The sequence below is a fragment of the Magnolia sinica genome, chromosome 10, assembly GCF_029962835.1.
Source record: "Magnolia sinica isolate HGM2019 chromosome 10, MsV1, whole genome shotgun sequence".
Taxonomy (NCBI): domain Eukaryota; kingdom Viridiplantae; phylum Streptophyta; class Magnoliopsida; order Magnoliales; family Magnoliaceae; genus Magnolia; species Magnolia sinica.
In genome coordinates, this window is record NC_080582.1 from 10,065,369 (window position 1) to 10,079,308 (window position 13,940).

The 13,940-nt window shown below is 40.3% G+C and overlaps 1 protein-coding gene across 1 annotated transcript; it reads left to right on the forward strand.

Annotated features, from left to right (window-relative positions):
• The first annotated feature begins 559 nt into the window (after positions 1-559).
• LOC131257941 (polyphenol oxidase, chloroplastic-like) lies at positions 560-5,808 on the forward strand. The gene is made up of 2 exons (XM_058258914.1): positions 560-1,960; positions 5,103-5,808. Exons 1-2 carry the CDS (start codon positions 716-718, stop codon positions 5,628-5,630), a joined length of 1,773 nt encoding a protein of 590 aa, XP_058114897.1. The 5' UTR covers positions 560-715; the 3' UTR covers positions 5,631-5,808.
• Positions 5,809-13,940: the final 8,132 nt, after the last annotated feature.

Genomic DNA, 13,940 nt, shown 5'->3' on the forward strand with positions numbered 1-13,940 from the left:
CCAAATAAACAGTAAAGTGGGCCTTAGGAAGATTTTAATGGTGGATATCCAATCACTATTGTTTTCATGTGGTGTGGTCCACCTGAGATTTATATACCTCTCATTTTTGGGATCAAGCCATACAATGATCTTTAAAAATGGATGAACGGAATGGATGAAACACATACATCATTGTGAGGCCACAGAGCATCGACCACCACCCACGGGGCTGGTGTCATGAGGAGTAGCCAATCCGTTTCCGGTCGTTGAAGAGGATCCGGACACAATCGGGTCTATTTCGAAGAGAAAATCCGTAAATTAAAGTTTTATACAGACTGGGGTCTCGGGCGATTACGTCTTAATCAATTTGAGGCATATTGTGATTCGTTTTCGCCTCCTTTCTTCTCGACCCCCGCCGCCCTCTTTTTTTTTTTGTTTCTATTTTCATTGTTTTTCAGGCGTTACTCTGTCCCTTTTTTTATATATATAAGGAAGCCCGAATGTACAGGGTCATGATATCACCTTTTTGTTGAATGAAATCACACAGTTTCATTTAAATAAAAAAATAAAAAATAAAAATCCATCCATGCAAAGTTGCGACGGACGTGCACAGTGTAATGGTACAACACCATACCAACCCTGCGAGTTCTTGAGAAATCTCTATAAATAGCTCCTCCCTTCTAGTTCCTACAACACCCACACCCCAAAACCCTAACCCTAATCTACACCCATCTCCATGGCCTCGGCGATAATGTCTTCTTTACTTGCAACCGCTTCTTCTCCACCCTCTCTCAGCTCCAAAACTTCCTACTCTCCTCAAAATGCTCGACGCCGCCCCACCACTTTCCATAGACAATGGAAGCTCTGCAACCTCAGTATCAGGAGTAGCGGTGATAACAGCACTGACGAATCGCCTCTAATCAAGCTAGACAGACGGAACATGCTCATAGGCGGGGGGCTGTACGGAACGACTCTTGGCCTCATTCATGATCAAAAGGCCGTCGCAAAACCAATAGCCCCCCCAAACCTATCAAAGTGCAACTCTTCCAGCGATGGTGACGTCCTTTATCCCTGCTGCCCGCCTTACGCTTTCGGTGTACTGAAACCAGAAGAGATTCCAGACTACCAAATCCCCTCATTTACCACCCTCCGCAAGAGAAAGCCAGCTCGTGACTTGTCCGACGGTGAGTTGTCCAACTTGAAATCGGCCATCTCCAAGATGAAGAGTCTTGGAGGAACCGACCCATGGAGCTTCGTGCAGCAAGCGAATATACACTGCGCCTTCTGCAATGGGGCCTACAACCAGGTGGGGTTCGACAAGGTTCCCTTCGAGTGCAATAACGTGCCATTGCAAGTCCACAACAGTTCTATCTTTTTGCCATGGCACCGATGGTATATCTACTTCTACGAGAGGATCTTAGGGAAACTGATGGGCGATGAAAGCTTTGCACTTCCTTACTGGGACTACGATCATCCAGATGGTATGGAGTTTCCTAAAATCTATGACGAGACTCCTCTCTTAGACAAAACACGTGCCGAGCATGCACGTGCAGGAAACTATGTGGATCTACATTATAGCTTCGAGTACTGTAATACCCCACGTCCAAAAGACAAAGTAATAGAGGAGAACCTTTGTTATTTTCGCAGAATCTTCAACGAGGGAGCGAAGGATCGAACGCTGTTTATTGGAAAAACGCCCGAAGCAGGGCAGGAGAGCGCTGTTGCCGGTTCGCTGGAGATCTTGCACAACGTTGTACATCAGTGGGTGGGGAAGTGCGAATCACCCAATTTTGATATGGGTAACTTCATCACAGCAGCGCGGGACCCTATCTTTTTTGGGCATCACATGAATGTGGATCGGCTGTGGGAGATCTACAGGACCCAGTTTATGAGTACGACGGGTTTTGAAACCGATAACCCTGACTGGCTGGATGCTAGCTTCATCTTCTACGACGAGAATAACAAGGTGGTGAAAGTGCAGGTAAGTAGTGCTCCCTCCCTGCTGTTCGTCTCCACACATTCAAATGGTTGCACTGAAAGATTGGTTCCTGATATTATATCCTTGCTTTCTTGAATCGAATGTGAAACTCGCCCCTTTAGGGTGAGGTTGGATATGTACTGATACATCCAAGTTAAGCCCTTGAACATGGATGGTTCTTGAGGCAGGGATGGATGTGATGAGGCAGATCATTGTCTTCCTCGGGGGATAATTACTCCGAATCCATGTAGCTTCTATAGACTCCCCATGGAGATTCCTCGAATCCACGAGGAAAAATAGGAAAATAGAAATAAATTCTAAAAATTTTGAAAATAAATTTATTAATGATAAAAACAAATTTAATCAAAACTCAGAAGAAGTTTCAATATCAAATTCCAACTCACGCTCCTAAAAACCTGGCTTACTATGAATAGTAAACTTATTGTTCATAAACCGTTATGATTTCTACTGGACTTTATGGTTTTCTCTCAAAACTAGTGAGTGTCCAATTAGCCTAACCATGCTATTCTCTTAATTTTTCTAAGCCCTTTTCATGTTGGGCACGACTGCTAAAACTCACACGATCAAGAGTTATGACTGAACCAAAACTTAATATAAGTAGTAAAAATGAAATTAAAATGGACTTTTGACCGTTGATACGATGGAATCTCACAAATCTTGTGTGGTCAACCCGATATAGCAGGTTAGTTGGCTAAAGTAGCTTCTCCTACCCAAAATCATATGTGATACATCAAATAACTCATTCCGATTTGTGAGATATGCTTGTTTTAGGATTCTGACAGTCCTAATCACTTCCGCCTCCAATCCAGCCTTCTCTGGTCTATCTTTGCCAAGAAAGTGTGTGTGATCCACTCTACATTAGTTCTGGCCGTTGGACAATGTCGTATGCGGCCAATTGTGCATTTTGCGCCTAGCTTTTTTATTATCAGAGAGGCCGGACTTACAGTGAAGGGTTTTTTTTTTTTTTTTTGTTATTTGGGTGGGTGAGTGTAAAACTTATAGTATAAATACAGTTATGCAACTATATTATTTATAGTATAAATACAGTTATACACCTATCCATATCATTCAATTATATTTATTTCCGAAAAATATTGTAATACATTCTTCGAGAGATTTTCCCATATAATCACTTATGATTTTGTACATGTGCAAAAACTTGCTAGGGTTTTGGAAGTGGAGTATGATCCTCGCTTGGTGTAAAGTGACAAAAACCGTTTCGGTGTATTGTGCATTGTGATTGGAACACATCAGGGCTAACATTGTTAGCACTAATGTATTAAAAACAAAACAGGCTGCCTTGATATGCCCCCATCACATGGGGACAAACAGGTTTTTTCTATTTGAGAAGCTAGATTTATGTAGTAAAAGCAATAAGTTTGACTTTCACTGACAACCGTTTTAAAAAAATAGTCATGGAATTTTCTCATTTCTAACTTCTGTAATAATGTCCATGTCACATTTACTATGTCCATCAATTTTCCCACTTCATGGTATGAGGTGAGCTTAAAAATATGGTAAATCCAAAATTCACGTAGGCCACACCGCATAGAACAATGGGATTCAACCATTGAAACTTTACCAAGGCCCACAAAAGTTTCAGATATAGCTGATATTTGTGTTTTTCTTTCATCCCTGTAGGCATATCCATATAAATGAGTTATACGGAACATAAATATGATGATGGGCCTCGTGAAGGTTTAAATGGTGTGGGTGTTTCCGTCCCACGCTATTTACTGTGGTGTGGCCCGCCCGAGTTTGTGATAAAATCACATCTCTTTTTATAAAAGCCGGACGCAGATTAGCTATTGACTGGTTCAGTAGCCAATCTTGCTACTGATGTGATGTCACTAGGTTTTGTTGGCCCCACCATGATCTATGTCCTGTGTCCACGCTGTCCATCCATTTTGAGAGACTATTTTAGGGCAAGAACCAAAAAATGAGGCAGATCCAAGGTTCAAGTGGACCCCACCACAGAAAACAGTGGGGATTAAACACCTGCCATTAAAAACTTCCTGGCGGCCACAAAAAATTTCGATCAAGCTAATATTTGTATTTTCCCTTCATCCATGTCTTTGTTAACTTATAGATAGGTTGGATCTCAAATAAACATCATGGTGGGGCCATAAGAAGATTTCAACCGTGGATGTCACTATCCCCACTGTCCACTTGAGCTTCGAATCCACCTCATTCTTTAGTTCATGCCCTAAAATGGTCTCTCAAAATGAATGGACGGTGTGGATACGGCAGATAGATCATGATGGGCCCACAAAACCTGGTGAAACAGTAAGCAGCTAATCTCGCATGCGTCCATTGATAATGCAAACGTTACAGTGACCGTTCATGTTTAAAGCTTTTGTTTGTCCCGTTTCCACAATACAAAGTGAGACTCATCGTATAAACAGTTGGATGATTGGAAGATGACCCAGCTTTGGAAAGGAAGCGGATTGGCCGGTGTATCGACACCACCAACCTGGCTGGTGTGTTGACGTCACCAAGTTCTATCGGTCCCATCTTGAGGTATGAGTTATATCCAAACCGTTTGTCCACTTGGCGAGCTCATAGTAAGGCTTGACCCGAAAAATAAGACAGATACAAAAATCAAGTGGACCACACTGTAAAAAGCAGTGGGAGATTGAACGTCTACCATTGAAACTCTTTTGGAGGTCACAGAAATTTTGGATCAATATGATAATTGTTTTTACTCTTCATCCAGTTTTGTGTGACCTTATGAATGGATTGGATTTAAAATAAACATTATGGTGGGCCCTATAAATGTTTTAATAATGAGAATCATTGTCCCACTACTATTTGTGATGTGGTCCACTTGTGATTTCGATATGGCTCATTTTTTGGATCAAGATCTAAAATGATCTTTCCAAATGAATGAAAGGTGTGGATATGATAAATACATCATTGTGGGGCCCACATAACTTTAATTTCTAGTAGAGCACTACACGTACCCACACACATCAGCTAGGTTGGTGATGTGTGATACACCAGCCAATCCGCTTCCCTTTGTAAAGGCTAAAGTCTCAACCAATCCAATTGCAATACCAAACCTCTTTTTTAAAATTCTAGCAGCACTTAACTCTCAGATATTTGCTCACTTGTCTACCAACAGGTAAAGGACGCACTTGATATTACTAAACTCGGATACTCATTCGCTGACCTGTCTGTCGAGTGGAAGAACGTTTTATGCCCACGTCAGCCCAAAACCAAGGAGGCTCCAGTGGCAGAATTCGGGTCCACGACTAGGGTCCTTGCAGAATACCCCATCCGCATCTTGGCTAAACGGCCCAAGTCATCCCGTCGTGAGTCGGACATAGAGAAGACGGTCGAGGTTGTTGTCGTCGATGGCATCGAGGTGGTACACACAAGCTCCACCCGGTTCGATGTCTACATCAGCACGCCTGACAATTCTACTGACTTTGGAGACTTTGCTGGGAGCTTTGTAACTGTGGCTCATGGGCACGAACATGGGAAGACAGCTGACAGTAAGGCGAAGAAGCAGAGCTTGAAGCTTGGAATAACGAACTTGGTCGCAGAGCTTAATGCTGAGACTGCGGAGAGTCTTGTCGTGACGTTAGTGCCACGAACGGGGGTTTTTCTCATTGATGGGGTTTATATTGAGCAGAACAATATTAAGTAATTTCTGAGGCGTTTGTATTAAGCTAAATAAAGAGTTAATCTACTCAGATTGGGCATTGCTGAATGATTGTTAAAAAAAAAAAAAAATCAAAAATCTACTGAGATTGGGCATTGCTAGCCTTGTTGTGTTATTTTACCAGCTTCTTATCGTGACATGTTCTGGCCATCATGAGCTTAGTGTCATTAGTAAAATAAATAAATAAATGAATGTTTTCTTAATGGCTGAGACATCACTTCTACTTATTGGTCCATTTGTTGGACACCGTTAGAATTAGCACCCAAATGAAGTACTTTCTCTTAGCAGGAAAGAAAATAACATTGATACTCTGGCAAAGTGCAATGAATGATGTCATTGCAAGATTTTGAGCTAATATATGCAATTAATTATTATGAAGGTATGCCCTCTGATGAACCTAAAAGGACAAGGGAAATGTGGACAGGGGTGTCGGTAACTGACCATAAACACTCTAATGCCTATGGTAGGTTGATAGACTTGGATCAATGACTAAAATATGAGTTTTGAGCTTACCTTACACCCAGATCCATAGCTCAAGTGGTAGACTGAGTGAAAGATACCTCGATTCAAGGTGGGGGTGGCTAACAGTGGGTGTACTAACATGCTAACAAAAAAAAAAAAGAGTTTTGAGCTTACCTCCTCTCATTTAGGGTAGTTGTGCTTATAGGGTCATTGGGCGGTTCTGAAATCATCGTGTTTTAATGGGACACACTAGGAGTCCTTATTTAGATAGGAAACTACTCCCAAAAATGTCACCAAGCTTGTCTCAATCGGCGTGATTTTCGGCCGAGATCAGGTCATACCCTCCTTTTCCATATATGGGGCATAATCCCCTCTGAGTTGCTTTGTAGTGTCTTTGTGGTGGCCAGTCAAGGTCAGTGTGGAATGTGCGAGAGCTCGATCTCGAGCTCCTTGCCTTATTATCCTAAGCCAATGTTGTACATATTCTTAATGAGACGAATCTTCTCCCACCGAGCTCGGGGGCTAATCTTTGTGTCGGGAGGATTGCTCATTTTGTCTATAAGCCCTATGCTCTAACAACCCAGCTTAGAAACCCGTCATTGGCCTTCATTGGACAGCATATATAAGACACATACATCCTCGTGAGGTCCATGGAGCACCAACCACTAGCTACCTGGCTGGTAGCAGCATCACTCACCAAACCGCGTCTTGAGAGGAAGTCCCGATGGAGGGGCACGGATACCCGAGAAACAGCTTATTGGGTGTTACCCCTACCGTGGGGGCCACTCTAATGATATGGTGTTTATCCACTCCATCCACCCGTTTTTCCAGCCCGTTCTAGGGCATAACATTAGCATATCCAAATCTCATGTGGACCACATTGCAAGAAACAGTGATAACTGAATATTGTCCATTAAAAACTTCCCAAGGCCCACTGTAAGAAGATCCGTAATGTTTATTTTCCATCTAATCGGTTGATAAGTTCAAGAAGAACTGGATGAAGGGACAATATAGATATTATATCGGTCCAAAACTCTTTTGGCCTACAAAAGCTTTTAATGGTTATTCACCACTTTTTTCCAATGGTGTGTTCCATAGGAGATTTGGATATTCTTAAATTTTAGTATAATTTCCTTAAATGATCTGAAAAAACAGATAGATGGCGTGGATATGGAACATATTCATCAGGGTGGGCCTCACAGGGTAATGGTAACGCCCACTAAGACGTTCCTCGCATAGCAGCTAATTCGCATCCCCGGAGGGTCTCGCCACTGGCGTGGATATGGAACATATTCTAATGTTTATTTTCCATCCACACAAAGGGAAAATGCAAATATCAGCTTCATCCAAAACTTTCATGACCTCAATAAGTATTTAGAGTGAGCGTCTCACCCAAGATTTGGACGTTTTATTTTTGGACTCATGTGCTAAGACGTATTGGCATAATGGATCACAGCATGTATAAAAGGCATACATCATGGTCCCTACTAGAAAAGATCTGTGGGCCCACCCTGATGTATGAGTTTTATCCACACGTCCATTCATATATATATATATATATATATATATATATATATGAAAAAGGTACTATATGCTCTACCGTATTATACCTTCCATGTCGAATGGTAAAAATTTTAAACAACCGGGAGATTTTATGGGAAACCGAAGAAATACGGTGTGGATTAGATACTAAAATAGCTAGAAATGTTATTGAAGTGATGTCGCCAAGTTCCATGGGCCCCACCATGATGTATATTTTCTATACATACCGTCCATCCATTTTGAAATATAATTTAAGGGATTTACACCAAAAATAAGTTATATCTGAATCTCAGATGGACCACACCATGGGAAAACATTTGTTATTGAATTTCTACCGTTACAAACTCCTAGGGCGCACTTTAATGGTTATGTAGGGAAAAATAAGTTGTTATTAAATTTTTACCATCCAACCTATTCATAAGGTCATGTAGACATGGATGAAATGAAAACACAAATATCAGCTTGATTCGGAATTTCTCCCGCCCGTAAGAAGTTTTTAATGGTGGACGTTCAATCCCCACCTTGTGGTCCACTTAAGCCTTGGACCTGCCTCATTTTTTGATTCATATATTAAAATGATCTGAGAAAATCATTGAACGGCGTGGATATAAAACAGTTACATCACGTTGGGCCCCACAAAGCCCTTACCGGACGGATTACCGTCCGGGAGGTGGTAGGACGCAATCCGCGATCTAATGGAAGCGGATTGGGATTGGCTAGTGTACCTCACACCAGCCATATAGCTACTATAAGTACGTGTCATGCGAGACGAGCACTGACGCTCCTCCATCTCCGAGTTGTACGAATGGTTTAAAGGAGATCAAAGTTACATGGGCTCATACTGATGTATTTATTATATCTACACGGTTCATCTATTTTTAGAGATCATTTTAGAGCATTATTCAAAAAATGAATCATATCCAAAGATCATCTGGACCACACCACAAATAGCAGCGGAGATAATGATTTTCACCGTTGAAAACTTTGTAGGGCTACCATAACGTTTATTTTCTATCCAATTTGTTCATAAGGTCAAAATGACCTGAATGAAGAGGGAAAAAAAAATTCATACTGATCCAAAACTTTTGTGACCCAAAAAGGGTTTCAATAGTAGAGGCTCAATCTCACACTGTTTTTTGCAGTGTGGTCCAATTGATAGTTAGATCTGTCTTAATTTTCGTCCAAAGCATTAAAACGAGCTCACCAAATGGATGGACGGTTTGGATATATATAACACATACATCATGATTAGACCAAAAAAACTTGCTAACGTAGATACAACAGCTGTACAGTTAGGTGAGGTACACCAGCCAATCCGCTTCCCCTTTTAATCTGGAAGTAGATGTACGAACAGTTGAGTAGCGAGCGGCTACTGAAGCTATGTCACCAAGTTCTATGAGCCCCACTATGATGTATGTGTTGTATCCCCACCATCCATTCATTTTGAAATATCATTTTAGGGCATGAGTCAAAGAATGAGGTAGATAAAAATCTGTAGTGGACCCACCATAGAAAATAGTGGGGAGAGTGATTCCCACCATTGAAACTATCCCAAGGCCCACCATAATGTTTATTTGAAATCCAACCTGTTCAAAAGTTAAAAAAAGACATGAAGTAAGAGAAAACACAAATATCAGCTTGATCTTAAACTTTCGTGGCCTTTAGAAGTTTTCAATGGTGGGCCTCACTATGCCCACTGTTTTCTATGTTGGGTGCACTGGAGCTTTGGATTTAACTCATTCTTTACATATTGCCCTAAAATGATCTCTCCAAATGAATGGAAGGTGTGGATATAAAACATACATCATGGTGGGGCCCACGGAACTAGGTGACGTCACTTCAATAACGTTTCTAGCTATTTTACTATCTAATCCACGCCGTGTTTCTTCAGTTTCCTATAAAATCTCCCCGTTGTTTAAAATTTTTACCATTCGATGAATAATGTGCTGTTAGTTCTCGACCTTATGAAAGGTATAAAATGGTCGAGCATATAATATCTTTTCCCTATACACACACACACACACACACACACACACACACACACACACTTGTGGCCCATAATAAGATTTCAACATTAGGGATTCAATCCTCATTGTTTTCTATGGTGTGGTTCACTTAAGAAGATGAGTAAGACTACAATGATGTTTATATGCCATCTAGACCATTCACAAGGTCACTCGTACAAAGATGATCAACTAAAAACACAATAATATTAGCCTAATCACTAGATTGTATGACCCCACAGTCCTCACTATTTCCTATCACGACAGGGTAGATTTCTCACAAACATTAAGCTGAACCCCAAGAGGTCATCCAGCCCGGGGGGAGGAACTTCCTACATTAGGAAGTTAGGCATGACCACCATCATGTTTGTGAGAAATCCACTTTATAAAGCTTTTCTTTTCTTTTTTTTCTTTTTTTCTTTTTTTACACATGACACCTGAAACACACACCCATGCATGCCGTAGTGGGATTTCACCACCTATGGATATTGAACCCAAGACCTTGTGTTGAAACTCCTCAGAGTCTACCATTGAGGTAATTAAGGACTCGAACCCAATCCACTCTATAAAGCTGTTTTGCCAAATTGGATTATGACATGGGCCGTAAAATGAGGCAGATCCAAAACTCAAATCAGGTACATGACAAGAAATAGTGAAGATTAAATGTCTATCACATTTGTGAGGTTAATAAGAATGGTCTTCTAAAGGGCATGGATGGTATATAAACATCATAATCCACCCAGAAATTATGGTAGGCATTTCTCTAGGCCACAAGCTGACCAAAGCATTCCAATTTGGAAGCTGATTAGGCAAAATGACCCAGGACGGTGCTTCCCTTAACATGGGAGCCATCTTGATATATATGTATTGTGTATCCACTTTATCCATCATCATTTTATGGCATTATCCTAAAAATGAAGTAGATCCAATTATCAGGTGGGCCATACCATAGGAAGCGGTGGTAATTGAAGGCCCTACCATTAAAATCATTTTTGGGCGCATGTTAATGTTTATGTTTATTTTCCATCCAATATATTGATAAGGTCACATAAGCTTAGATGAAAGAAAATAAATAAATAAATATCAGATTGTTCCAAAACTTTTGTGAGTTATTAATGTTCAATCACCACTATTTCCTATGGTATTGTCCACTTAATGATTAGATTTGCTTAATTTTTGGTGTAATGCCTTGTAATTATCTTGAAAAACAAATGGACGGCCTGGATGCAGAATACATACATTAAGGTGGGCCCCATAGTAATGGCGGTACCAACTTGGTGAGTCCTAGGTCTAACCTAATCCGCTCCCTTCGAACAACACCATGTGGAACATTGGGAGTGGATTAGGTGTGACCCAATTGTCACCAAGGTGGGTGTGATTCCTGACTGTGGGGCTGAATGTGATATATGTGATTACATCCAAGTCGTCTATTCATGTTGAAAGCTCGTTTTAAGACATAATCCGAAAAATGAAGCAATTCCAAAACCTAGATGGACCATAGTGCAGGAAATAGTGGTGACTGACCATTAAAAACTTCTTCTGGGCCATAAAAGATTTGGATCAAGCTGATATTTGTGTGGTCTATTCATCTAGATATTTGTGACCTTATCAATAGGTTGTATGACAAATAAACATTTCCATCAAATCCATTAAGTTTTTAATAGGGATGTACACGAGTTAAGTTAGCTCGAAAAGCTCGTTCGACTCGGCTTGAATCAGCTCAGATTGACTCGGATTGAAAGGCCGACTCGAGGCAAGTCAACCTTGTTTACTAAAGCTCGAGTTGAGTTCAAGCCGAGTTCGATCATGGTGTATTTCAACTCGACTCGATTCGAACTCGACTCGACTCGAAGCTCGAGCTCGAGCTCAACTCAGCTCGAGTAATAGATTTTAATTTTATATATATTATTAATATTAAATATATATATAATATGTATTTAAGTTTTAAAAAAGAAGTTAAAACTTAAAAGTTTTTACTTAAAAAACCTTACCCGACCCTACCCATCCTCATTCCCTGATCTTTATCTTTCCCTTACCCTACCGAGGTAAACTCAACTCGACTCGAACCACTAGCTCGACTCGACTCGAACCACTAGCTCAACTCGAACTCGACTCGAAAGCCTTAGTAAACAAGCCAAGCTTCAATGTTGAGCTCAAGGGCGAGCTTGAGCTCGAGCTCGAACTCGAGTATAGCATGGATGAGTCAAGCCGAGCTTGGCCCACCTCGACTTGACTCGGCTCGATGTACAGCCCTAGTTTTTAATGATAAGGATTCAATCGGAAGTTTTGGATCAATAAGATATTTGTGTTTTCCCTATACATCCAAGTCTATATGATCTTATGAACAGGTTGGATGGAAAATAAACATAACGTGCAGCCCTTTGTAAAGTTTCAATGGTAAGTTTCATTATGGCTGTTGCTTCCTGTGGTGCGGTCCACATAAGCATTGGACCTACCTAATCTTTAGAATCTTTAGACTCGTTACCTAAAATGATTTGAAAAAAAATGGATGAATGGCTTGGATAAAACCCATACATCACAATGGCCCCATAGAGCCCCTACCTAGACGCACGCAATCGTCTTCTTATATTTATTAGCATTAATTACTATTAATTAATTTTAAGTTCCTAAAATGGTTGGTCCACCATCCTGTCTCTTTCCACTAACATGACTATGCAGGACCATCTAATGTAGTGGTCCGACGGATCTCTTTCTGCCTCCACCGTATCATTGTCCACTAGGGATCGATCTTCTTATTGTAGATTCTGATGTTAGTTTCTCACTATATAAAGAACGGTGGTGACTCTTTAGGCATACACATGGCATGGTTATATGGCAATCCAAATCCTTCAAAGAGCTGGTCCAACTATAGATGAACGGTAACATAAATCTCACTGAGAATTTAATATTAGTCGTCTGATTCCTTACTAACAATTTGATACTATTAATCAGAAGATATGGCTGCTTTATGTGTGTGATTTTAGAGTTATGCTCCGTCTGAATTGGGACATGATTTGGAGGGTCTGGATAGTTGTATATTGGTGACATGTGCACGTATTGCATGGTATGTTGACGTCACCAGGTTATGGATCCTTACTCTTGCTCCGGTGGTAGACTCTCGAGGAGTTTCAACACCCAGTCAAGGGTGCGAATATCCATAGGTGGTGAAATCCCACCACAGGGTGAGTGTGCGGGGGTATGTGTGCATGTGTAAATAAATAAATAAATAATGTCACTAGGTTATGTGGGCCCTACCATGATGCGTGTGTCATATCTACACTGTCCATCCATTTCAATGTATCATTTTAGACATAGGACCAAAAATAAGGCAGATCCGGAGCTCAAGGGAACCACACCACATAAAGTAGTGGAGATTGAACATCTATCATTGAAAAGTTCTCAAGGGCCATTGAAGTTATGGATAAGCTCATATTTGTGCTTTTCCTTCTTCCATGTTTATGTGACCTTATGAACATGTTAGATGGCAAATAAACATCGTGGTGAGGCCTGTGAAGGTTTCAATAATGTGCGTCATTGTCAAAATTACTTTCTAGTGTCGTCATTGCTTTCTAGTGTCGTCAAAATTGCTTTCTAGTGTTGTCCACTTGAGCTCCGTGTCTACCTCATTTTCTGGCACATGCTTTTAAATGATCTCTCAAAATAAATGAACAGTGTGGATATAACACGCATCATAGTGGGGCCCACAAAATTTAGTGACATTAATGGACCATCAAGGCCTACATGCCATGCAATCTACTCCTATAACTTACGGGGTAGATTGCCTCTGCCCATGGTACAGGGATATCTCTATCAGCACAAAGGTATATGTCACGCCTCAAAATCTAGGTGCAGATTATGCACCTTTAAACTCGAATTTTATTTTGCAACTCGTACACAAAGTGTACCAACTTCATTTGTTGATCAATTTAATCAAAAGTATGAATTATATTCATTTTAAGTTTTACCCTAACCCCTTCGAATTTCAATCATACATACATAATACTTAGCGTAAATCAACTACGCAAATATAAATCTTCACGATCATTTAAATAATATAAATCTCAAACATTATTCATTTATTATAGTATCTTAATATAAATATGCTTATTCCATACTCCATACTCATAATGTCTTAATTTATAAAAAAAAAAAATCCAAACAATTGATTAAAATTCCATAATCAATGCCAATATGCATTGTATGCCAACCAAACTATACTAGCAAATAAATCTGATATTTAAGAATGATCTAATGTTGTCAATTCATCTTTAGATAATGTATTGTCATG